Consider the following 24149-nt stretch of genomic DNA (forward strand, 5'->3'; position numbering starts at 1 on the left):
TCGACATGGCCAAACCATCTCAGCATACCTTTCTCAATTTTCTCAACCACAACGTTTCCTTATCTCACTATTTCTTATCCCGTCACTCAGTTTAACTCCTATCATACTTCTTAACGCCCTCATCTCAACTGCATTTATTCTGCTTTCATTTGTATTTAATATATCTTGCATATATTCCACACACACGTATTTATATTAAGTATTCTAGCTAATTCTCATTCTCATGATAACGTATATGTTTTCGCGTAAATTAGTTTTTACGCGAAAACGATCACGATACTCTCGGTGCTAAGCGTTGGATATATAACACGCTAAAATAGTTGCAAATGTGGACACATCTTTAGGGTTACAAGAAGGTTGTGTTATAAGTGTATTTGCTTTATTATTTTGTGGAAAAAAAAACTATCAAATGTTTATAGACTCGCGCACTTTAGAAGACGGCAAATAATAAGTTCGTGTTTCATAGTGTTTTTTTGAAAAATAGTAACTTTTGCGAATCTGATATTTTCGCTTTTTTCCTTTAACTTGTTGAACCTTTGGTTGTACAAATATTCTAAGACGTTATACTCTTGACATAGTAAGGAGGTATATTGAAAAATATAAATGCTATTTTAGGCAGGAGCTATATTTTGTACGAGTATTGTATAGCATTGTAAAACACTTTATTGTACATAAAACACATGAAAATAACAGAACATATGATAATAAGATGTACAAAGGCGAACTTATCCCTTAAAGGGATCTCTTCCAGTTAAACTTTGAACGATTGAAAGGACAACAGACACAAGAGTAGTGTATACACTACATGTACAATTTTTGACGAACATCATAATTGTGTGTCAATACAAGAAAAAGTAAAAGTAAGTAAGTAAAGTAAAGTAAAAGTACCCTTTAGATTCCGATTCCTATGATTTTTGTATGTGAACTTTTGAACTATTTCTTCCTTTATTTATTTATTTAGGAAATATGGTTTCATTGTTAGTTCTTTGTCGTTAGTTGAACGTGGTTATTTAGTGGTGAAATGTATGTATTGATGTAAACGTTCCGCAAACGGTCACGATTCGAAAGGTACTTTATACTTATCACTAGATAAAACACGCGACGCTCAATAGGCTAATTACCAGTCCATTGTTTTAACGCTAGATTGCTAATCATTTTTAGGGATCCATGCCAAGATATATTAAACAATAAATACTTTGTCTTCATGAGTTTATAAGAATATTATCGGTATCTTGCTACAAAGGTTTAACTGTTACTCTGTCCGTTTGTGTGATCATCTGTATCTGTTATAATTATAAGAAGCATTTTTTATGAAAGGCAATTTTTTTTCATATCTTCGTAGGTTTTTAACGGTGAAAACCTGTGTCGGCTTGCTGCAACATTATGCTAATTAGGGCCCAATGTTTTTTATAATGTTTTCCTTCTCAATGTAGTTTACCCTGTGTATCAAACATGTGTAAATCTCTCTCTCTCTTTTCCTCTTTTCTTACTGAAAATGGCTTATTAGTCATATTATGCGCGGTTGCATTTTTAGCTATGTGGCTGTATCTTTAGATTAATAAATTCTAATTAACCAATTAGTTATCTATATTAACAAAACTTTTGTTTTTATGGAGTGTCTATCAATGTGTATCTTTAAATGTATGCACAGTGGAGCGGAACCCTTCGAATACCATTTCGTTTCACTATTGACCATTTATTTATAAATAGTCTTATTATTTACTCATGTAGGGTTGTTATGATATTCTTATCGCTTGTTAGTCTGTGGTGGTGACCTACTGTGCATTGCAGTCAGTTCTTCGCAAGATTACCTTTTAAATAAACAGGGTGTGGCCTGTTATATAAGCAAAAAATTAAAATATACAGCCTTTAATTAATCAGTAATTAGGTCTAAATGGTTTCAATAAATGAAAATGTTTTTTTTTCTAAGTTCCTAACAAAAGTAATCGAGCCAGCAATGTACTGCAGACATTATGTGTCCAGTCGGAATACTGACATTGACATTTATTATTGTTTTCAATAATATTTGCCTTCCAGTCGAATACTGACATTGACATTTATTATTGTTTTCAATAATATTGAAAAACCTATTAAACATGAATTTAGCGGGTTGTAGGATATTGTGTCTATCTGAATTGCTATCATTATCTTATTCCCCAATCTATGTTAAGACGGTAAAATTTATAGTTCCCATACCAGAGACTCACTCTGTTAATTTTATTTTGTAAGTAGACCACAAAAGGCTCTTTTAAGACAAGTAACTATAACTTTTTTGTACTATCAGCGCTCTCGGTAAGACCATCATTGTCAAAGTCAAGAAGCTGCGCCGCAAGAAACTTGGCAGAATATAATTAAAAAAATGGATTATACGTTATGTCAATCCAATTTATAGAAAGGGTAAACAAAGACGCCATTAACCCGGCCACAGCCATTTAATGATGTGAAAACCTAGAACATTGCAAAATAATTAATCTGTTCAGTAAATCGATTAATTTATCAACTGAATAGATTAAAGTATTTCTGTCTATTTTATTATAATATATAATACTTGATTTAATTCCAAAGACTGTTTATTCAATTATTAAAGCAGTAACTATTTTTTAATTTTAAGGAAAATAAAATGTCAATAACCCAGCTAAATGGTTTAAGTGAAAATTTATTTTCTGTAAACAAATACACATAGAATACACATAGTTGGATTGACATAAAGTTTACAATTCTTTTAACTAACAAATAAAGAAAATTAGAAATATTTTTTATTAGAACGGACGTTGGGGGTTCTTTGGTAACCTAACTCCTAATTTATTTAATCAGGCGTTACTTTGCGGAGGCTCATATCAATGAACTAAAATAATTTTTAAGTCTAACATCTGGTAGTATGGTGTACGGTTGTGTTGCTCTGAAGATGAGCTCTGGTTGAATTCGAAAAGCGTCAGTGTATTCTGGTGATAGATGGGCTGGGTGGAGGAACTGCATCATAAGAGCAAAGAAATTCTTTTAGTTCCCCTAACTCTTACCTAACTGGTACCTGGAAGAACTCTAAACATCTTCAGAGAGGATATTGCCGATCATGATATCATTTAAATAAAATATATTTAAGTACCTTCAGTGGAAGTGTAATATTTACGCATCCTTGTCATACGAAAATTAATTGGAGTCGTAGGTATATATAAAGTGTAATAAAAAAGTGAATATATGAATCACAGTTCAGTGTTTGGATAACAATGATGACTATAGAAACTATGAATAACAAAGAAATATGGTGGAAGAAGTATAGATACGTAAAACACAAGGCTAGGCTCCAGTTGCACCTGGATGCAATATTGTGGAAGAGCTTCAAGGACAATATGAGAGAGTACGTGAAGCAACCGTCATTGTCAATCATAAGCAAGTTATTTGGGGATGGTATCCGTATGACAGAACGGTTAGTATGTACAGTGGAGGAAACTGAATGACGAATCAGGGTGGAACCTTTGTGCTGTTAAGTCATGTTGACATCCCTACATCTGCCAAAGAAATCATAGCGAAATTGATTATGAAAAGGTCCCACTCTGGTACGTAGTTCAGTTTCCTCGAATATTTAAATACACACATACCAACATCACGCCTGTATTCCCAAATGGGGTAGGCAGAGCACACGAAACGTTACAGCTTCGGAGCCACTTTTAGCAATTTCAGGTTTAAAGTTTGACAAAAACGGTACAATAGTGACGGGTTGTTAGCCTGTCGCCTACGGTATACCTTAACCTATATCCTTTGTCGCCTCTTACGATATCCATGGAAGAAATGGAGAGGTGTAATGATGTGTCTACGGGTACTATGGGTGCTGAATCTAAGCGAGAGAGCACAATAAATACGAATTAGCTCGTTGAAGTGGCAATGGGCAGGCACGGAGCACGGATTGGGGCTGAAAGGTTCTCGAGTGGAGACCGCGGATCGGCAAGCGCAGCGTAGGACGTCCACCAACGAGATGGACGGATGACTTGGTTAAAGCCGCGGGTTCACAGTGGCTGCAAGCCGCTTCCAATCGAGACAACCGGAGGTCTATGGGGGAGGCCTATGTCCAACAGTAGATGTCTTGCGGCTGATACAATGATGATGAATAAATAAGAACTTTTCTGATAAAATACAATGCAAATCCATTATGCATTACATTTGTTATTATGTTACTTGTTTCTCTTCTGTCTCTTAGATTGATGTGGGCTGTTCTTTTTTCTCTCTCGTGCATTCTCTTTGGCTTTTACGTGGCATACCTCGCCATTGACAACATCTCGAACCCTTTGATCGTCTCCTTGGCCTCCACTAATTATCCTATCTCGGAGATCGACTTCCCTGCTGTCGCGGTCTGCAGCATTAACCGAATTAGCAAGGAGGCTGTCAAAATTGTAGCGCGTGATATGTAAGTCTAGCTTAGATTGTCAGATAATTCATACCTCGTTTTTTTTTCTTTTAGCATGAGACGCGCCGAGCTTTTAGCGCATTTATTGCATTTAATCTCTTGCTGTATCATTACTAGTTAGTTTTTAAACTCATAAAATGTAAGATAATTTGAGGATCTGTCTATCTAATTCCTTTCTCTTCTATCCTCCCCTCCCATTCCTTCCCCCTCTATATTGATCAGCGCTAAAAACTCAGTGCCCTCTTATCCACTATATTGTAAAAAAGTAAATGGTTCCCACAAAAACTGCCGAGACACCCTATGAACGGTGAATTACAAAATGTTCATTTTGCAGCCAAGGATCGTCACCATACTTCCGCAACGCTTTATTAGAAGACATCGAAGAGTTCGTCAAGCAAACTGGCAGGTTACTGGATTTTAGTTACGATGACTATTTCATTAACCATTTCGAGTATCTTATCAATAGCCCCAATCACGCGACGTTTGACTCCGATCGTGTCATCGGACGCATGGAACAGGTATACTTTCAATAAAACTTAAGTTCCAATTTAAAATGTTAACTGTTTTTTTCTATCTTTCAAAAGAACAAACTATTAAAACTTTAAGTGACTCAGCTTATACCAGTGCGTTCTTAGTATCGAAATTAATTATTTTTCCAGCTAGCTCCAAACTGCAGTATGTTAATACAGAAATGCTCATGGGCAACGTTCTCTATAAATTGCAACGAGTTGTTCACAATACGTCGAACCGCGCGCGGGCACTGCTGTGTTTTCAACTATGTACTTGAGCGAAACTCTGCTGGCAGGTACGCCTGACATAATTATCATCATCATCTTGCATTAGCCGACTGATGGCCATAAGACTCTCCCACACGGGCTTCAATCTTCAGCCTTCTTTCAATCCCAGCTTTAGATTAGATTGATTTATTTCGTAATGAAAATTACACATTGCATTGCCAACCAATACCTCACTAGTGCCATTTTACCAATAATAATATCATTGGACCACTGAGCTATGGAGAACAGATGGCTGTTGGGGCTGATGGGTTTTCGAATGGCGACCATGCATCGGAAGATGAAGCATTGGCAGGCCTCAACTAGCCAACTTAAGTAATTTTGATATTATATTCAGCTTGATACCTCCACGCGTTCGCGCTCGTCGGCATATAAAACCACGGTATTGTATGGATACACCGGCGAGCTTGAGTGACGAGCCGCAAAACCGCGGTTTTACTTGCCCGTCGATCAGGGCCTTAACAGAAAACTGATGGAATAAGAGCATTTTCAGATTATCCGATCTGATATAGGTATCCGATCTGATATAGATGACGATGGTCGACACCCGATAGCCAACACCATGTGCTGTTTTCACATATTTCCGACAAAATCTTTCCGAGACAATCGGTGTCGGCTCCGATATCCGATATTGGGTCGGACATGAAAGTGTACATATTAAATACACACATTTTACTTGCCCCGATATCGTATCGGCGTCCGATATCGATATCAGATCGGAAAATCTGAAATCGCTCTAAGGGTGTAAGTGGCTTGATAGCATTTTTTTTTCAGTAAAGAATCTTCAAACACCGTAGGTTTTGTAAAGAAGCAGGCTCTCGCAGGCCCTCACTATGGTCTGGGTTTAGTCCTGGATCCTATAGTCAACGACTATGCTTACCCTGTACGCAGTCTTGAAGGTTTTGAAGTAAGTATCAGAAACGGAACCTCCTTTTCAGGGTTCCGTACCCGAAATTGATAGAAAACAAGATAAATAAGTACGAACTTTCCGACAAAATAAGACAGAAAAAATACTATTTACTAGACACATTTATATAACCTAACCAACAAAAAGTTGGAAACCCCCCCCAACTTTGTCACTTCAAAGTTCAATATCTCATAAACGGCTAAACCGATTTTGATGAAACATGTCTAAGAACCATTGCTAGAAAATCTGATTTCAAATGAAAAAAACGCATTCAAATCGGTCTATCCGTTTAAGATCTACGGTGCCACAGACAGACACACAGACACACGTAGCGGTCAAACTTATATCACTCCTCTTTTTGCGTCGGGGGTTAATAAATTGACACCAATGACAGTTCTTGAGCATTAATCGGCAAAGTTTTTTTAGCTTTTTATATTTGATCCATCGTATTATCCGGATCCGAGCACTGGGCGTATCGCGCACCGAACGGTGCAGGCGAACGAAATTTGTTACTTTCAGTTACACTCGACGAAGCAGGAAGCTGCCCCGGAGGTCAGGAAGTATCCAGCTCACATCGTAAGTAGCCTTCATCATCGAATCAATGTCAAATTTATAATAATCTATCTATCTAATACCTTTATACGAGCAATTATATATTCTCGGAAACGGCTCCAACTATTTCAATGAAATTTTGTATGTGGGGGCTTTCGGTGATGACAAATCGACCTAGCTTGGTCTTATCTCTAGGAAAACGCCGATTGTAGAGTTTTAGCTCGAGCATAGCTCGTTCGCCCAGGTACTAAATTTATAAAAATCAAAACTTCGATTGCCTTAATAAAAACTAAAAAGAAAAATAAGTCTTAGTGAGTGAGTGGATGTCTAGCGAAGTGAGAGGTAACGTTTTTATAGAAGTGGCGAGTTGTTCATAATGGCTTTCTCATTGGTGTGCATTGGGTCGGAGCTGAAACGTGGACACTCACAGCACGGCTAATCCACCACATCAAGGTAAAAAAAAAAAAAATAAGCTGTTTATTTCAAGCTAAAAACAAAAACCAAAGAAAAAGGTCGCTCAGCGAGCTATGGAACGAGCTATGCTCGGAGTTTCTGAAAGATAGAATCCGCAACGAGGCTATCCGACACAGAAATCATCGACATAGCTCAGAGAATTAGCAAGTTGAAGTGGCAGTGGGCTGGTCATATCTGTTGAAGAACCGACAACCGGACCGCGTCTTGGCAAACGTAGTGTAGGGCGCCCTCCGGCCAGGTGGAGTGACGATTTGCCAAAGGTTGTTGGCAGAAGCTGGATGCGTCTAGCCGAGGACAGGGCGCAATGGCGCTCTTTGGGGGAGGCCTATGTCCAGCAGTGGACTGCTATAGGCTGATGATGGTGATGATGATGATGGGTCGATTCCAGAGTGTAGGCACTTGGTAGATTGCGCCGCAGCAGCGCGCCACCAGCACTAGCGTTGTCTACCCTGCTGCTAACTCAATTCACGCCGTGTAGGGCGTTCTTAAGGAGAGGGCTTTGTTTAAAAGCAAGCTTTCGGCTGACCTATGAACCTCAACAAACTGGTTCATCTGTCAACTTTTTTCAGAGAAAATGTCTTTTCAAAGACGAAAAACCGGAGATATACAAGGATATGTACTCCTACAGCGCCTGCCTCGTGCAGTGCCGTATCAAAACCTTCCTGAAGCTCTGCAGATGTGTCCCGTACTTCCTGCCGACTGACATTCAAGCACCAAACTGCACGCTTGAGAATCTGCACTGTCTTAACAAGTTTAGGGGTAAGTCTAACTCCTCCTTCTCCGTTAACCTCACTGAAGCGGAAAACACACACAGGACGGGTGCGGGTCGGGTTCGCGGCAGGCCTATTTATGTGGCTGTATATGAACAACATGATACCGTGGCGCCCGTGCACAACCCGCCCCGCGCCCGCCGTCGCTGGATATTGTTCATATATATGTAGCTACATAAATAGGCCCGCGCACTCCCGACCCGACCCACTCCCGACCTGCTGCCGTCCTTTGGGGTTTGCGACTTATCCCAAAAAATTGCATAGTTTCCACGGAATAGCGATAGATCAACACTTAGGAGGCAAAATCATATTGCCCGCGCCACTATAGCCAATATTAATAGAATTTGTTTGATCTTCCAGACAAATTTTTCTACTTGTTCCCGCGTGACAGAGAGTCCTCAAGAGGGCTGGAGGAGGAACTCCAGGATTCCCTGGACTGCCCGGACTGCTTGCCCGACTGCGAGTTCACGCGTTACGACCTCAAGTCCTTTTGGACTCCTGTCGAGTTCGCCCACTACCCAAACAAGGCGATAGAATACGAGTACCAGTAAGTAAGAAGTAACTATAACCTATCTCCAGCAGTGGAAAGATAGGCCGATGATGATTTAAACGCAATGACGTGCCTCATGCGTTACATTTTTGACGCGTGCCGTCTATACTACTGCTTAAACATACGCTGTTGTTATGTACCTAAACGCAATGACAGTGCCTCATGGTTCCCATTTCTATCGCGTTCTGACCACACCACTGGTCAAAATATATGTAAGCGCAATGACGTGCCTTATGATGCGTCACATATTTATCGCGTGCCCTCCACACAACTGCTCAAAATACTCTGTGGAAATGTAAACGCAATGACGTGCCTCATGCGACACATTTCTATTCGTACCGCCTACGCCACTGCTCAAAATACGCTGTGGACATGTAAACGCAATAACGTTTCTCACGTGTCACATTTCTATCGGTTTCCACACCATTGCTCAAAAACGTTTACGCTCAATCAATCCGTATTTCAAGCACCGGTTTGGAAGTATACGTTTTGACGCATGAAGCACGTCGCTTTATTTACGATCATCAGCCAGAAGTCTTCCACTGCGGAACAAATGTTTCCCCCTATAAACGCTGCAACGAACGATAACTCGTCTCTTGGATCCGCCGCTTCTACCTCTCTTCTTTGCCTGCAACTTTCAGGATGTCCTCAGTCGCCACTTTAAGAAATCACCCCTAACGGTTATATAATAATATGATTCTACAATGAATTTAGTGCCGTGTGGTCGATCTTTTAAACTCAAGTTCTTTCTACAGGGCTGGCTTGAATAAGAAAAACGTATGTGTAGTGATGCTTTACCACCCAACGCTGGACGGGGTTCTCAACAGGCTCGACGTGGTCTCCTATTGGTACGAGATGTTGAGTAAGTTTCCAATTCGTCAAAGGATTGGGTAGATTCCTGAAGGGGAAAAAAAAACAAAAAATGGAACCGATTACAAAACCTTGAAAATAATTTTATAGGTACTACTAGCTTGAAGTCGTGCATAGCACGAGCCAGCAGGAGTGGAACTATAGTCGTCTACCTCAACTATAATTATATTCGGCTTCAATCACTCCTGCTGGTTCGTGCTGAGGCACCGACTTCAAGCTAGTATAGGTAGGTACCTAGAAAATTATTTTCAAGGTTTTTGTAGTCGCTTTCATTTTTGCAAAAAAATATATATTTTGGAGTCGTTTTCCTTTTTTTTTATTTTCTTTATTTATCACTTTTTAGTTATTTTTAGTCAAAATACTTCTCATAACGATTCCATTAAGCTCAAACACGGCTTAGTTAAGTTGTTTTATAACAGAGCTCCGTTGCCTACCTTCCGGCTTCAGCATCAGATTAGTTCGAAAGAATCATTAACTTAAAGCTTCTTTTTAGTCGCTTATCTAGGTATACATTCATCCATAGACGCGCGAGCATTACTTAGCTTTGACGAGTTCCGTTGGCCATCTACATCTACGGTCTTCTTCATCAGGTCCAATTCACCAAATGATACTTTCTGAATGTAAATGCTTGACTTGATGCTAAAATGCCAAAACCGCCGTAGGTGTGCCTTGAAATTTTAAGGTTGCCCTCGATTTTTCTCAGATCCCTTCATCAGATCTTAACGTAGTGCCAATGGTGGGACTACTTTGAAAGCATACCATTCAAACAAAAAAAGCTTTTTTAAAATCGGTTTAATAATTGGCGGAGTAATCGGTGAACATACATAAAAAAGTAAAAAAAATACATTCAGTCGAACATAGAACCTCCTTTTTGAAGTCAGTTAAAAATATATTTAGTTTGTAATATTATCAGTAAGTATTGTCAATTTTGTGGAATGACTGACTAATTGGTGTGGGAGAAATAATAAATGGCAGGTGGTAGGGACCTTGTGCAAGGTCCGCCCGGATTGCTACCCATCTTGCTCGCTAATCCTGCCGTAAGCAGCAGTGCTTGCACTGTTGGTGTTTCGGCTGGAAGTAAGACACCGGTAAAATTACTGGGAAAAAATCAAAATCAAAATCAAAATCATTTATATCAGTAAATAGGCCGCAATGGGCACTTTTACACGTCATTTTTTAAAACTACCAGCGCTTTCGGAAAGACCATCATTGGCCAGAAGAATGCGCCGCGCAAGAAACTTGGCAGAAAGTCATTTTTTCAACATAAAATATTACAATAAAATACTTAAAAACTAGAGTACCTATACAGTAAAAGAAATACAAAATAATAATATAATAATACAGGATGTATGGGGTCCCTTAGTTACACAACTAACTCTAACTATAATCTCTGGTGGAAGTGTAGAATGCTTCCACCGTCATAAATTAAAAAAAAAAATAATAAATAATTTAATTCTGAAATTAACATTTCAGGTCAAGTAACCATTAAACTTTTGGATTCCGAAGGCAAGCTCACGTCTGCCGCCCCAAGTTAGCTCACACGTCATGTCATGCTTTGAAAGCAGAGCGGTACCGAGTGCATGGTATTGCTTCCGTTCCCATAAGCTCTATGGGATCGTCTTGGGAGCTTCGAGTCGCGGGCCTGTGCTAGAAATTAAACTAAAAATACACGTTTAAAATCCATAAGCTTAACAATATACAGCCTTAAATATAGCAAGGGGATGTATAAAGTCCCTGAGTTAATAATAAATTTACTATATAGCAAGGGGATGTAGAAAGTCCTGAGTTAACAATAAATAAATTCTAATCTAAATAATTCAGAGATGTATATAGTCTCTGAATGTCAAAGTAACTAATTTAATTAACCAAATTATACAATCTTCAGAGGTGTAAAAAGCCTCCAATGTCAAAACTAAAATAATTATTAAAATAAGAAATGGAGATGTATAAGGTCTCCAAATGTCAAACCAATAAATTTTTTAAATTAAATTCTGCAACGTGGACAACGGCAACAGAACCAGAAAGGAACACGAAATGCGCCGGGACACTGCCAAGTCACACTTCAACACTTATTTATACACCGACATAAACACACACACATACACAAACACGAATACATTCACATCACACATCAACATCCTAATTTTCATCGGCTTTCAGTTTAGGCCATGCTCATCACATAAGTACTCCTCAACTTTTATAGTAAGCTTTCTTCAGAAGTGCACTCTTTATGTATTCTTTAAAGAGGTTGTGTGGCAATTTCCATGCTTCTACAGGAACTTTATTGTAAAATCTCACACAGTTTCCCCAAAAGATTTGCTTACTTTCCGTAAACGGATTTTGGAACGGCAAGTTGTGCTTATTACGAGTATTGATATCAATGTACGTCTGACACTTTTTTAAAGGACTCGATATTCTGTTGTGTATACAATTACATCATGTATATACTGTGAAGTACTGTGAGGATGTTTATCTCCTTGAAGCGTTTCTTAGTGAATCTCGGGAGCCAAGGTTGTAGATAGACCGGAGCCCTCTTCTGTAGAATGAAGATAGTTTCTATGTCGGCTGCCTTGCCCCAAATCAGCATACCATAGGACATTATGCTGTGAAAATAACTGAAATAAACTAGCCGGGCAGTTTCAACGTTGGTAAATTGTCTGATTCTTCGTACAGCATAGGCGGCAGAGCTCAATCTACCAGCAAGACCAGAAATATGCGGGCTCCATTGTAAATTACGATCAACGTAAGACCAAGAAAACAGTCTCATGCACAAGTTTCAGATTCACTCCGTTTAAGGAAATAGTTGTTTCAAACTGTCTCACATTAGGCAACGAAAATTTTATACACTTAGTTTTAGCTGCATTTAGTAATAAATTGTTAGCGGTGAACCAGTTTAGCGCCTCTGCTAAAGTCTCATTGATGTGGGTTGGATCTTTCTTGTTGCTGTTTACTTTGAATATCAAAGAAGTATCATCTGCAAACAATACTATGTTACATTTCTGTTCTAGCAAGTGGGGCAGGTCATTTATATATACTAGAAAGAGAAATGGACCAAAATGGAGCCTTGTGGAACTCCAAGCTCACCGCTGAGCCAGCTGACTGCGTTCTATTTATGTCCACTTTTTGAATTCTTTGGCTGAGATAAGACTTACCAGGTTAAGTGCTTTAGCTGAAAGTCCATAGTGTTGCAGTTTGCGGATAAGTCTCATGCTCACGCAATCGAAGGCCCTTGAGAGGTCGCAAATATTCCTATTGCATCTTGCGAATTTTCCATGCATCATAAATGTACTTCATGAGACTTGCGGCTGCATCTGTTGTCGAACGGCCTTTTGTGAAACCGAATTGCTGACTGTGTAGTAGGTTGTTTACATTGAAGTGACGAAGCAGCTGGTTAAGCATGATCTTTTCAAACACTTTACTCAGCACAGGCAGCACAGATATCGGACGAAAGTTGCCAGGATCAGATGAGCTCCCAGCTTTAAACAATGGAATCACTTTGGCTAATATTTCATTAAGTCCGGAACACACCATCATCAATGCACTTATTAAATATGACGGCTAGGTACGGGTGCCACAATATGGATGACAGATTGCATAACTCGAACAGAAATACCCCAAAGATCCTCCGTATTCTTCAGTTTTAAAGATTTAAAGTCTTTATATTTCTCTTCAGAGTTAGTATGTTGAAAATCAAAATCAGACGTTTATCCTTCGCAATTTCATTTAGATAACTAGCCAGCACAGTGGAAGACTTTAGATCGCGAGTCGTATTTACAGCTATATCTGAGAAAAATTTTCAAAAGCACCCGCCACTTCTAAATCTGAAGTCAATATTCTATCATCCACTTTTAATTGGAATTGACAATTACGGGGCTTAGATTTACCTGTTTCTGTATTTATTACATTCCATACAGCTTTTACTTTACTTTCAGCGGATTTAAACTTTATTACTAGATAATCAGCCTTGGGCAATACATACTTTTTTAAATAATTTGGAATATTTTCTAACGTAGTCTATAAAGGAGGGGTCTTGACTGTGACTTTTCATTTCATAAAGTTCGTAAAGCCTAGTTCTACTCTTATGTATTCCCACCGTGGCCCAGTCACTAAACTTTGCCTTGTTACCGTTTCTCATTTTAGTTCTTAATGTGAAAACTTTTTCGAACTCTCGATTAATTACTGTAGACAGGTTCTTATATAGGACGTTAGGATCACTTCCCTCCATGTAAGCTCAGGAACGCTGTTGATAATATTTTCCTTGAATTTTTCTACACGAGCTTCTGTAACGGGTCTGTAGGTATTACTCGATCATTGTCTGTAAGTATTGTAAAACAGGCTTTTTGGCCGCTGTGATCGGAATTAAAACAGTTTATTATTTCCTTGTCCATAGCATCACACTTGCAGAAAATATTATCTAAACATGTAGCTGTGTTAGCCGTCACTCTCGTTGGTTCCTCAAAAAGATGAAACAAGTTAAATGATTTAAATAAATTCAAAAGTCTTCCAGAATATCTATTTGCCGAGTCTAGTAAATTTACATTAAAATCTCCACATACGATGACAGATTTACTACTAGCAAAAACTTGTTTCAAAGCATCTTCCATCACGGGTTCGAACTGACAAAAAGTCTGAGGACGGCGGCCTATATACACATAATATGATGTGATTCTCTAATTCAACACACGAAATTACAAGAGCAAAGAACTACATTTTTTAGTTCTTTGCTCTTGTAATCGTCCTTAACAATAATCATAGAGCCTCCATGTATAGCCGATTTTCTAGTAAAAGAGCTGGCGATTCTATAATTACAAATATTCAATAATAGTTCATGTTGTTTTAACCAGTGCTCAGTAATACACATTACTCCTACATTTAACGCATCTAGGAATAAACCGATTTCAGTTATTTTGCTGGAGAAGCCTTGTATATTTTGATGAATCAAAATAAAACTACGTTGCTCCTCCGCTGTCTCACGCGTTAGTTTAAAGACTGGCACTGGCACTTGAGGTATCCCATCTTAGGCCTCTAGGTTGGCAACGCATCTGCAATACCCCTAGTGTTGTAGGTGTTTATGGGCGGTGGTGATCTCTTACCATCAGGAGACCCACTTGATCGTTTTCCATCCAGTCGAATAAAAAAAAATAATAATAATAAGAGCCGGATACAACCCCAGAAGAATGATTGAAATTTCGTTCGGGATATTACCAAATTGCTCGCAGGACTGATGGCCGATGGGGTCAGAAGGTTCTCGAATGGCGTCCGCGGACAGGGAGACGAGCTGTCGGTAGGCCTCCAACAAGATGGAGCGACGACCTGGTTAAGATCGCGGGATCGCGTTGGATGTGGAAAGCACAAGACCGGTCTGAGTGGAGAGCCTTGGGGAGGCCTATGTCCAGCAGTGGACGTCTTTCGGCTGACATGATTACCAAATTTTCATGGAATTCCCAAAAAATTACACGTGGTCTTCTTTTTCGTTTTGACCAACATCAGTACAAAATTGTATGTCTCTACGGAAGTTTAGATTTAGGAGTGAAAATTATGAGACTTTAGGTACATTGAATATCAGATTAAAATATCGAGATAAAAGGTCACCATCATCAGGCCTACACGTCTGATCCGGACGAATTTTGTCGTATTGCCTGTGCACAACGTCTTTGATGGCTGACTAGACCGATGCGAGAGCGACATGTTCGCCCACAGGCCTGACAAGAGAAGTTTGTAGATGTTGGTGCAGAACCGCCTTGGTGTCGTTTCTGTCTCTTGTCAGCAAGTGCCTTGAGCCAGGCTTCATCGCAATACTTGCGACCCTCCAATACACGCTTGCGCCAAACTGTGCGTTTTTTAAACGGGTGGGCCGATTTGTTTGCGGTTTTTTTTATTTGAAAGCAGGTTTTCTAGCGATGGTTCTTAGATATGTTTTATTTGTTGCAGGCAACGTTGGAGGACTGGCTGGCATGCTCGTCGGCTTTTCCTTGTGGTCCATTGTTGAAACAGTTTACTACTTTGGGCGATTCTTCGTAGTATTTTGGAATAATTTCAAAATTTATCATTAAAAGTGATTTAAATTTTATGCTTTATTAATACATATTGAGACGAGCAAACAACGGATTTTCCACTTCTCATGCTCTTAAAATGTTATTTTAGTCTCTGCATATATCGGGACTAAAAGCTCCTTATTAATCTCTAGGGATTAAAGTAAGTAAATTTTTTTTGTAAGCGAAACCTTTAAACAGCCAGTCACAGCCATATTAGACGATTGTGATGGCGTCTCTCTCTCTCTCTCTCTCTCTCTCTCTCTCTCTATCTGTCAAAATGACAATAAAATTGTGCAAAAATATAAAAGAAAAGATTTAATTTCGTGAAACACGATTAATGATTACGAAAATTATCATATTTAATTATATTAAGGTTGAATTAATTTTATTATGCATAGTCCAATTAGTTTGAAATAGTTTAAATACTGATGGTTAATCTTTACATAACTTTTTACGGTAACTTTGAAAAGTTTTGCAAGTAGATAACAGAACAGAACCGTATATTATTATCACGATCGCGTGTTATCGTCAATACTCGAAGAATGCTTCTAAAATCCGAAGGTTTTTTTAAGAGGTCACGGAGTGTAAGCGGTTGTCGTTGTATATTTAAAAACCGGCCAAGAGCGTGTCGGACACGCCCAAAATAGGGCTCCGTAGCCATTACGAAAAAAAATAAGTAATATTTTTCTAAAGATTTCGTATTTTATATGGAATCTTCCAAGTTTAGGTATATTTTATACCTTAGGCTGCTATTTACTCTTACTTAAACTACTAATAATTCTCAAGCAAACTTAGCCGTTACAGTTTTCCTTGAAAGTTTGATAAACTTACTACAATTCTGATTTTTTTTTTAATTTTCCACCCACCGGTTTAGATTTTAGAAGTGGGGGGGGGGACACTCGATTTTAATGAAAATTATTTTCTCTTTAAAGTTGAATATTTTGTAAACAAATCACTGAATCGAAAAATCGCCTAATGGTTTTAAAAGACCTATCCCACGATATCCCACACTATAGGGTTGGCTGAGAAAAAAAATCACCTCCACTTTGTCTATGGGAGGTACCCTACAAATTTTTTTTTGAAGTTTTTATTGTACCATTTTGTCGGCATAGTTTACATTATATATCCGTGCAAAATTACAGCTTTCTAGCATTGATAGTCCCTGAGCAAAGCCGCGGACGGACAGACCGACAGACATGGCGAAACTATAAGGGTTCCGTTTTTGCCATTTTGGCTCCGGAACCCTAAAAATTGCACTGGCATAATTTACAATAGTTGAATTAAGACGGCGTTAAGCTATTTCAAATGCGGGAGAAGCCGCGGGTTAAGGATAGTGGGCAGGGGCAATTCTCGTCGTAGTTAGGCAGTTGTCTCACCGCCGGCGAGGAAACGATTGGCTATCGACTATTTTCTCGCTCAAGAAACGAACAAAAGATATAAGATCCTGTGTGAGTAAAAGAGACATATATTAATAGTTGATCGCTGGCGGTTCACACTGCCGGCGAGAACTCGCTCTTACATCTTTTATCGCAGCGACAAGAGCTATAAAAACTCGCTCAGCGCTGTTAGCTTGGCGGCCGCCCGGCTCGAGCAAGTGGAGCGAGTAATCGCCCGTCGTGCTCGAACACTCGCTTTTCACTGCTCGCCCACTCGTTTCTAGTTACTCGCTCTGCTCGCTTCTCGCTCATCGTCCGCGGTGGGACAAGTGCCTTCTTTGTGTTTCACTTTAGGCTATGGTCGAAAGGGCTGCGTTGTTAGAATAACGAAACTAATTTATGAACTAACGGAGACCCAGTCGCCGCCTGGAGGGATGCTTTGAGACCTGACTTTGTCTCTTAAATGGAGACAGTTTGTAAGTACTGAAAATATTCACTGTACTTTATTTAAAACTAGCGACCGAGGAATTTGAAAAAAGAGGTGAAAAATAAAGAGTCTTTAAAACGTAACACTAACGAATTTGTACTTATGTAAAGAAAGAAATAAATTTATTCGCAACACAAGACATGTGAAACCTTTTACGTAGTTTACAGTCAATAAAAACCAGCCAAAAGCGTGTCGGACACGTCCAAGATAAGGTTCCGTAGCCATTACGAAAAAATCAAGTAATATTTTTCTAAGGATTTCGTATTGTGTACGGAATCTTCTATGTTTAGGTACATTTAATACCTTAGGCTACTATTTACTCTTAAACTACCTACTAATAATTCTCAAGCAACCTTAGCCGTTATAATATTCCTTGTAAATTTGATATACTTACTACCATTCTCAATTTTTGCAAATTTTACCACCCGATAGTTTTGATTTTAAAGGACGCTCGATTTTAATGAAAATTTCCATATTAAAGTTGAATATTTTGCAAACTAATCACTGAATCGAAAAATCGTTATAGCAACCCCCTAATGATTTTAAAAGACCTATCCAACGATACCCCACACTATAAGGTTGGATGGGAAAAAAAAATATCACCTCTACTTTACGTCTATGAGAGGTACCTACCCTAAAAAGTTTGCTAAGACGATTTTTCGATTCAGTGATTTGTTTGCGAAATATTCAACTTTAAAGTGCAAATTTTCATTAAAATCGAGCGTCCCCCCCCTCTAAAATCTAAACCGGTAAGTGGAAAAATTTGTAAAAATTCAGGATGGTAGTTAATATATTAAACTTTCAAAGAAAAACTATAACGGCTAAGTTTGCTTGAGAATTATTAGTAGTTTAAGAGTAAATAGCAGCCTAAGGTATAAAATGTACCTAAACTTGGAAGATTCCGTATAAAGTACGAAATCCTTAGAAAAATATTACTTATTTTTTTTCGTAATGGCTACGAAACCCTATTTCGGGCGTGTCCGATACGCTCTTGGCCGGTTTTTTCTCATCAAGGGATATCTTATACAAGTTTTTTACACTGACTTTCAGACTGATGTTCTAGCCAAACAAATGGAAATTTCGGCTGGGCACGAAAGAGACGGATAATGGGCTCGGAAATAGCACGAATATACCATTATTATTATCCATTATTTGAGTAAGGAAGTTCCCTGATAAAGAATATGACAAAGAGTTTTTTGTCATTCGAAAGGTCAGTGTTGGGCTACGGAAAACGCGATAGAGATAACTTTCACCCGACTGCCCCGAAGGTGGGTTATGTTTTTCTAGCGTATACTCGTACCTATATATCTATGTGGGTATGTTATGTACCCGTATGCATAACTCAATGAAGCCGACTCGAATGAAGTCCATGGCAGTAGACCGCACCACCACTTCAAGGAAAGGCTTGAAAGAAGTAAGTACAAAGTCTGTTAATATTTACGCACAAAATTATTTACAATGTCGATAATCACAGTTAATATAGTTAAACTCGTGTTTTACAAAACCGAGCGCAGCCGTGCCATTTTTTTTGTCTAGCGAGAGTCTATAATATAAAAGTGAACCGCCAGAACGGGACAAAAAAACGAGACAGAGCAGGATGGCGCTCTACAACACTATTTTGACACGTTTCTCCCAAACAACGCATTATTTCTCTGGAATTTTAAAGCAATTCGATTCTTTGACCTTGGGAATCGCGAAAAACTTGCGAAAATAGATATTGGGTGTGTACATTTTGTATGTTAAGCAAAATAAAATCACAAGTTCGAATTTCGAGCCAAAAACGAGCAGGCTATAACTTATGAATATCAAAAAAAATCTACCACCGGTTCGGAAAAACCTCTGCTGAGAAGAATCCGGCAAGAAACTCAACGAGGTATATTTTTTTTAAAACAGATTTACAATATTATTCAGATTTACAATATCTATGCCAGTGTTGCCATACAGGGAAAAAGAAATCTACTCATTATCCTGCATTGCAGTCTGTAAAGCTCTTTACCCATTCATTGCCGCGCGCCAGATTACGCTAGGCTTAGAGTCATGAAATTTGGTATGTAGATAGCTGGATGTCTGAAATAACACATAGGCTACTTTTATTCCAATATTCCTACGGGATAGTTGTTACGCAACACCTCAATGAAGATTACGATGTAAATTTTGGGATTTCCTACAGGAATTTTGTAACTAATTAAATTGTAACTACCAGATCGAATAGTTTACGCGTGCGAAGCTGCTACCCGCTGCAACTCTAGTTAGTTATAAAAGTGTCGCTAACAGTCTTCTTTTTTAAGAGCCAAGGCGCGCGGCAATGTAGCGTTAATCAGCTACCGACAGCAAACAGGATTAAAATTACGGCGGGACTCACCGCCATCATGCGCGCGCATCACCCTGGTGTTGCAGGTGTCTATGGGCGGTGGTGATCTCTTACCATTAGGAGACCCACTTGCTCGTTTGCTATCCAGCAGAATAAATAAATAAAACCTTGCCTAAGATTCTAGCTTAAAAAATAAAACTATCCCAAACTCAAAATACCTACTCTAAATACCAACCTATAATTTGTTTTACTTTTATTTAGTTCTTTTTTAACCCCCGACGCCAAAAAGAGGGGTGTTATAAGATTGACCGCTGTGTGTCTGTCTGTGCACCGTAGCACTTAAACGGATGGACCGATTTGGATGCGATTTTTTTATTTGAAAGCAGGTTTTCTAGCGTTAGTTTTTAGATATGTTTTATCAAAATCGGTTTAGGCGTTTTTGAGATATTGAAATTTGAAGTGACAAAGTCGGGTGTTTTCCAACTTTGTGTTGGTCAGGTTGTTAGGTTATAATAATAATATATGTAGGTATTTTAAGTTAAGGTTAGTTTTATTTTAAGTTAATGGTTATTTACTATTTTCTTTCCTATGTAAATAAAGCATTACTTATTACTTTTGTGCCGTTTTCCTGGCCCCGTTGTATCTCACAAATCCCGCGCCGTCGGCAGTCGCGATACAAATCAATTCAATATTTATAGTCCCCAGTTGTAAGTGATTTGCTCGGGGCGACTCCCGCGCTGTTTGATAGCGGACTCGAAAACGTTGGATGGTTGTGAAAGGAAAATATAATTCTTGGAACGTCGAGATAATTTGGATTCAAATAATTAAACGACATTGTAGATCTGTCATGAACAAAATACTAGCATAATTTAACGTAATCTCCTTTTTAAAGTATATCTATGTTTTGGTACAAAGTTTGTTATTGAAGATCGAATTGAGTCTATCTCAGTATAACTCTTTAACTTATAACTGAACCCAAATTAAGGTTTAAGTCATCATCATCATCCCAGCCTACGTCCCACTGCTGGGCACAGGCCTCCTCTCAGAATGAGAGGGCTTGGGCCGTACTTCCCACGCGGGCCCAGTGCGGATTGGGAACTTCACATGCACCGGTGAATTGCTTCGCAGGTATGTGCAGGTTTCCTCACGATGTTTTCCTTCACCGCAAAGCTCGTGGTAAATTTCAAATGTAATTCCGCACATGAATTTCGAAAGACTCAGAGGTGCGAGCCGGGGTTTGAACCCACGACCCTCTGAGAGATGAGAGGCGATAGGTCAAACCACTAGGCCTCAGCACGACCCAGCAGGATGGATTGAAACGCATAGTATTTAGGTGAGGTAGACAAAGACAACTATTGTTCGATTCCTGCTGGCTCGTGCTGAGGCACCGACTTCGAGCTAGTAGGTACAGTCACCAGCACCAATATCTGACACAACAAGCGTGCATAAATATCTGATACGACTCTATTTCTAGGGCCGGAAGGACGTGTCAGATATTTTTGCACGCTCCGCTGTGGTAGATATTAATGCTGGTGACTGTACCTACTTAGTGCTAGAAAAATATTTTCAAGGGTTTTGTAGTCGGTTCCATTTTTTATTTTTTTATTTTTTTGGAGTCGGTTTACGTTTTTGTTAAAAATTTCCTTTATTTATGTTAGTATTGCTCGTATTTGTGATTATTTTGTATTGTTACCTATTACCCTTTTACATGTGATTATTTTTAAATTAACATCGCATTTGGTATAAGTAAACTGTAAGTTTCCATTGTTTTGTAAATAAATACATATTATAAAAAAATGAGAGAACAAAGAATTAATAACCTAACCAACAAAAAAAGTTGAAAAACCCCCGAATTTATCCCTTCAAAGTTCATTACCTCAAAAACGGATAAACCGATTTTGTTGAAACTTGTCTAAGAACCGTCGCTAAAAAATCTGCTTTCAAATAAAAAAATACCCGTTTAAGAGCTACGGTGCCACAGACAGATACACAGAAACACAGACACATAGCGGTCAAACTTGTAACACCCCTTTTTTGCGTAGGGGGTTAAAAATTAAAATTACGTAGCGACTAATCACCAAGTGGGTAGGCCAATCAAATTGGTGTATGTAATTACACCTGAACCTGAAACTACGTCCCTTCAGGCTGAGTGTTCTACGGACTTAATTAAATAGGTATCAAGGTATAATTGGTCGCTATTCGATACCCCCTCAGACAGTTGCTTAAGGCTGTGGCTTTATAAATATACAAAAGAAGGCGATGAAATTTTATATAGCGTTATTTTTTGAGATACATTAAAGTAATATTTATATTATAGCTTACTACTTAGATGTTGATCGCGACTTTGTCTGCAATACGGTATTTGACTACTCCTGATTTTGCCATATCTTAATATTATTATGAAAATATAGATATACAGATAGTGTTCAGCGAAGAGAAAAATTAAATCGGTTGAAAATTGTATTTATAGTGTTTTTTTGAAAAATCTATATACCTGTCTTTTTCTCAAACGCTTTTCTCTATGCAGCAAGTATGGCGGTACTGGCGTGTGACGTCACATGCCAGTATGTCTTTCTCTGTCGAATCTTGAATTTCAAACCTTTATAACTTTGTTATTTGTAAAGGTAGCTTAAAAATTGTTTTTCTATTCGTTAACAGGCATTGTGTAGTTTTAATTTATAAAACATATACAAAATAGTCAAATACCGTATTAATCCGGTTATTTTTATCCCGCAGAAAATTAATGTACAATTCTCCAGGATAAATCTATCCTATGTCACCAGACATACCTACGAGTACTTTCGCATTTATAATATTAGGATAAAGGAGGCTATTATATTATAAAGGTTAGATTTTTTGCGCCTTTTTAAAATCATGACATGTATTTATTGTTTTTTTTTCATAATAAATGTATTTAATACAATGCTAAATTGACAGTACATTTATAATGTTTATTTTAGAGATCACACTGCGTAGTAGGTATTACCCCAGTCACCTAACATTTTCAATCAACATTAAATCAAAAAACATAACCCTCCTTCGGGCAGTCGGGTAAGAAGCAATTTTTTTTCGCATTAAAAATTAAGTCAGGTAATTTGCAAATATATTCTTCAATAATCCACCAAAATTTATGACCGCGACAGTAAAATTAAAAAAAAAATCTTTAATAGGTCTGTAAAAATCAGGCGAAATGAGGGCTATCGTTTTTTGTCTCACTAGATGGCGCACTGTTGCGTGAGGTTTTTAAGTATGGCTTTCAAAGTCTGTTATTACGGGCGTGAATACAAAGTTTAGATTAAAATCATATTTAATACACCTTTAAACCGTAGCATAAAAATATCGAGCATGCCACAGTGTTGCAAAGTCCCGTTTTATTCGGAAAAAGGGAGGACAAAGGTTCCGAAAGACAAACTGTCTCAAACACAGACATTCATTGCCCCGGAACGCATATTTGCCATAATTAATTTCAGATATTGCAAAATATTCACAAAATTATTCTATTTATAAATAAACCCGCGTAGCTCACCCAAAAACTATGAGATTTGACATTTCGGAGACCTCACGCTACACTAGCGCCTCTAGCGGCGAATTCATTCGCGATAGCCCTCATTGGGATGCACCAAAAAAAATCTATAGTTTTTATTTTATTTTTGGAAAGAATAGGATATTTTAAGATACCATTTTCATCGATTTTGAATTTGGATGAGTATTTAATTTTTTATATATTTTTTACGAAATACGCTGGATGACGTCACAGTGAGACAGCCACGTTCCATTGCCTAGAAAAATTCCGGTCGTACATAACATAATCTGTGGCATTACAATGACGACCAGATGGCCTAGTGGTTAGAGAACCTGACTACGAAGTTTGAGTCCCGGGTTCGATTCCCGTGTCGGGCAGATATTTGTATGAAAAATACGAATGTTTGTTCTCGGGTCTTGGGTGTTTAATATGTATTTAAGTATGTATCTATCTATATAATTATATTTATCCGTTGCTTAGTACCCATAACACAGCTTTGCTAAGCTTACTTTGGGACTAGGTCAATTGGTGTGAATTGTCCGGTGATATTTATTATTTATTTATTTATGTGTCAATAATACAAGCACGGCTTAGGGTCCTAAATGAACCATGACAAATAGTTACATTTATTTCTCTTCTTTTAGCTTCGATTATTTCTGTTTGTTTAATGGTGTGATATTACTTAAATAGATATTTTTTATTAAAATCTGATATTTCAATTCTTTTATATTTACTTGTAACGTAGTAATTTAATAAATTAATTTGTAAAAATACATTGGAAATACTCGTATACATTTCGGACTTTACGATAATGACAACTGTTTAAAGCCGGGTGCTTATCATGTGATTAAAGTTCTATCTTTGTCACTCTTTGCTATTATATTATAAGCAGGACAGGAACATTTCAAACTGTCAATTTGCTTTAGAGTGTAGACCTGCTTTATAACTGCCTTTGTGTCGGGACACTGCAGGGGTCAAATGAAGGTCGTTACTTAAATTTTGTCTATTTAATTCAGTTTATCATATTTTTGGAATCTGATTTCTGAAAACGCTTCACAAAGCCTATTTCTCCAAACGGTTGTCGATTTATTATACGTTGTC

At 38.2% G+C, this 24149-nt stretch overlaps 1 protein-coding gene across 2 annotated transcripts; it reads left to right on the top strand.

The window, feature by feature from the left end:
- The first annotated feature begins 1768 nt into the window (after positions 1 to 1768).
- Positions 1769 to 15384, top strand: LOC141430867 (sodium channel protein Nach-like). 2 transcript variants are annotated; one of them, XM_074091728.1, is made up of 11 exons: positions 1769 to 1790; positions 3164 to 3424; positions 4193 to 4399; positions 4734 to 4917; positions 5059 to 5204; positions 5968 to 6100; positions 6527 to 6676; positions 7696 to 7885; positions 8257 to 8443; positions 9202 to 9308; positions 15248 to 15384. In XM_074091728.1, exons 2-11 carry the CDS (start codon positions 3225 to 3227, stop codon positions 15367 to 15369), a joined length of 1626 nt encoding a protein of 541 aa, XP_073947829.1. In that variant the 5' UTR covers positions 1769 to 1790; positions 3164 to 3224; the 3' UTR covers positions 15370 to 15384. The 2 variants fall into 2 exon arrangements, with proteins under 2 accessions (XP_073947829.1, XP_073947828.1); XM_074091727.1 differs by having other exon boundaries at positions 1778 to 1790; positions 2815 to 3424.
- Positions 15385 to 24149: the final 8765 nt, after the last annotated feature.

Source organism: Choristoneura fumiferana, chromosome 9 (assembly GCF_025370935.1).
Source record: "Choristoneura fumiferana chromosome 9, NRCan_CFum_1, whole genome shotgun sequence".
Taxonomy (NCBI): domain Eukaryota; kingdom Metazoa; phylum Arthropoda; class Insecta; order Lepidoptera; family Tortricidae; genus Choristoneura; species Choristoneura fumiferana.

Coding starts and splice junctions, on each gene's coding strand:
- LOC141430867 (XM_074091728.1), top strand. CDS start 3,225: ATGATGACTATAGAAACTATGAATAACAAAGAAATATGGTGGAAGAAG. Junction 3,425..4,192: donor GGTATCCGTATGACAGAACG/GTTAGTATGTAC, acceptor TCTGTCTCTTAG/ATTGATGTGGGCTGTTCTTT. Junction 8,444..9,201: donor GCGATAGAATACGAGTACCA/GTAAGTAAGAAG, acceptor TTCTTTCTACAG/GGCTGGCTTGAATAAGAAAA.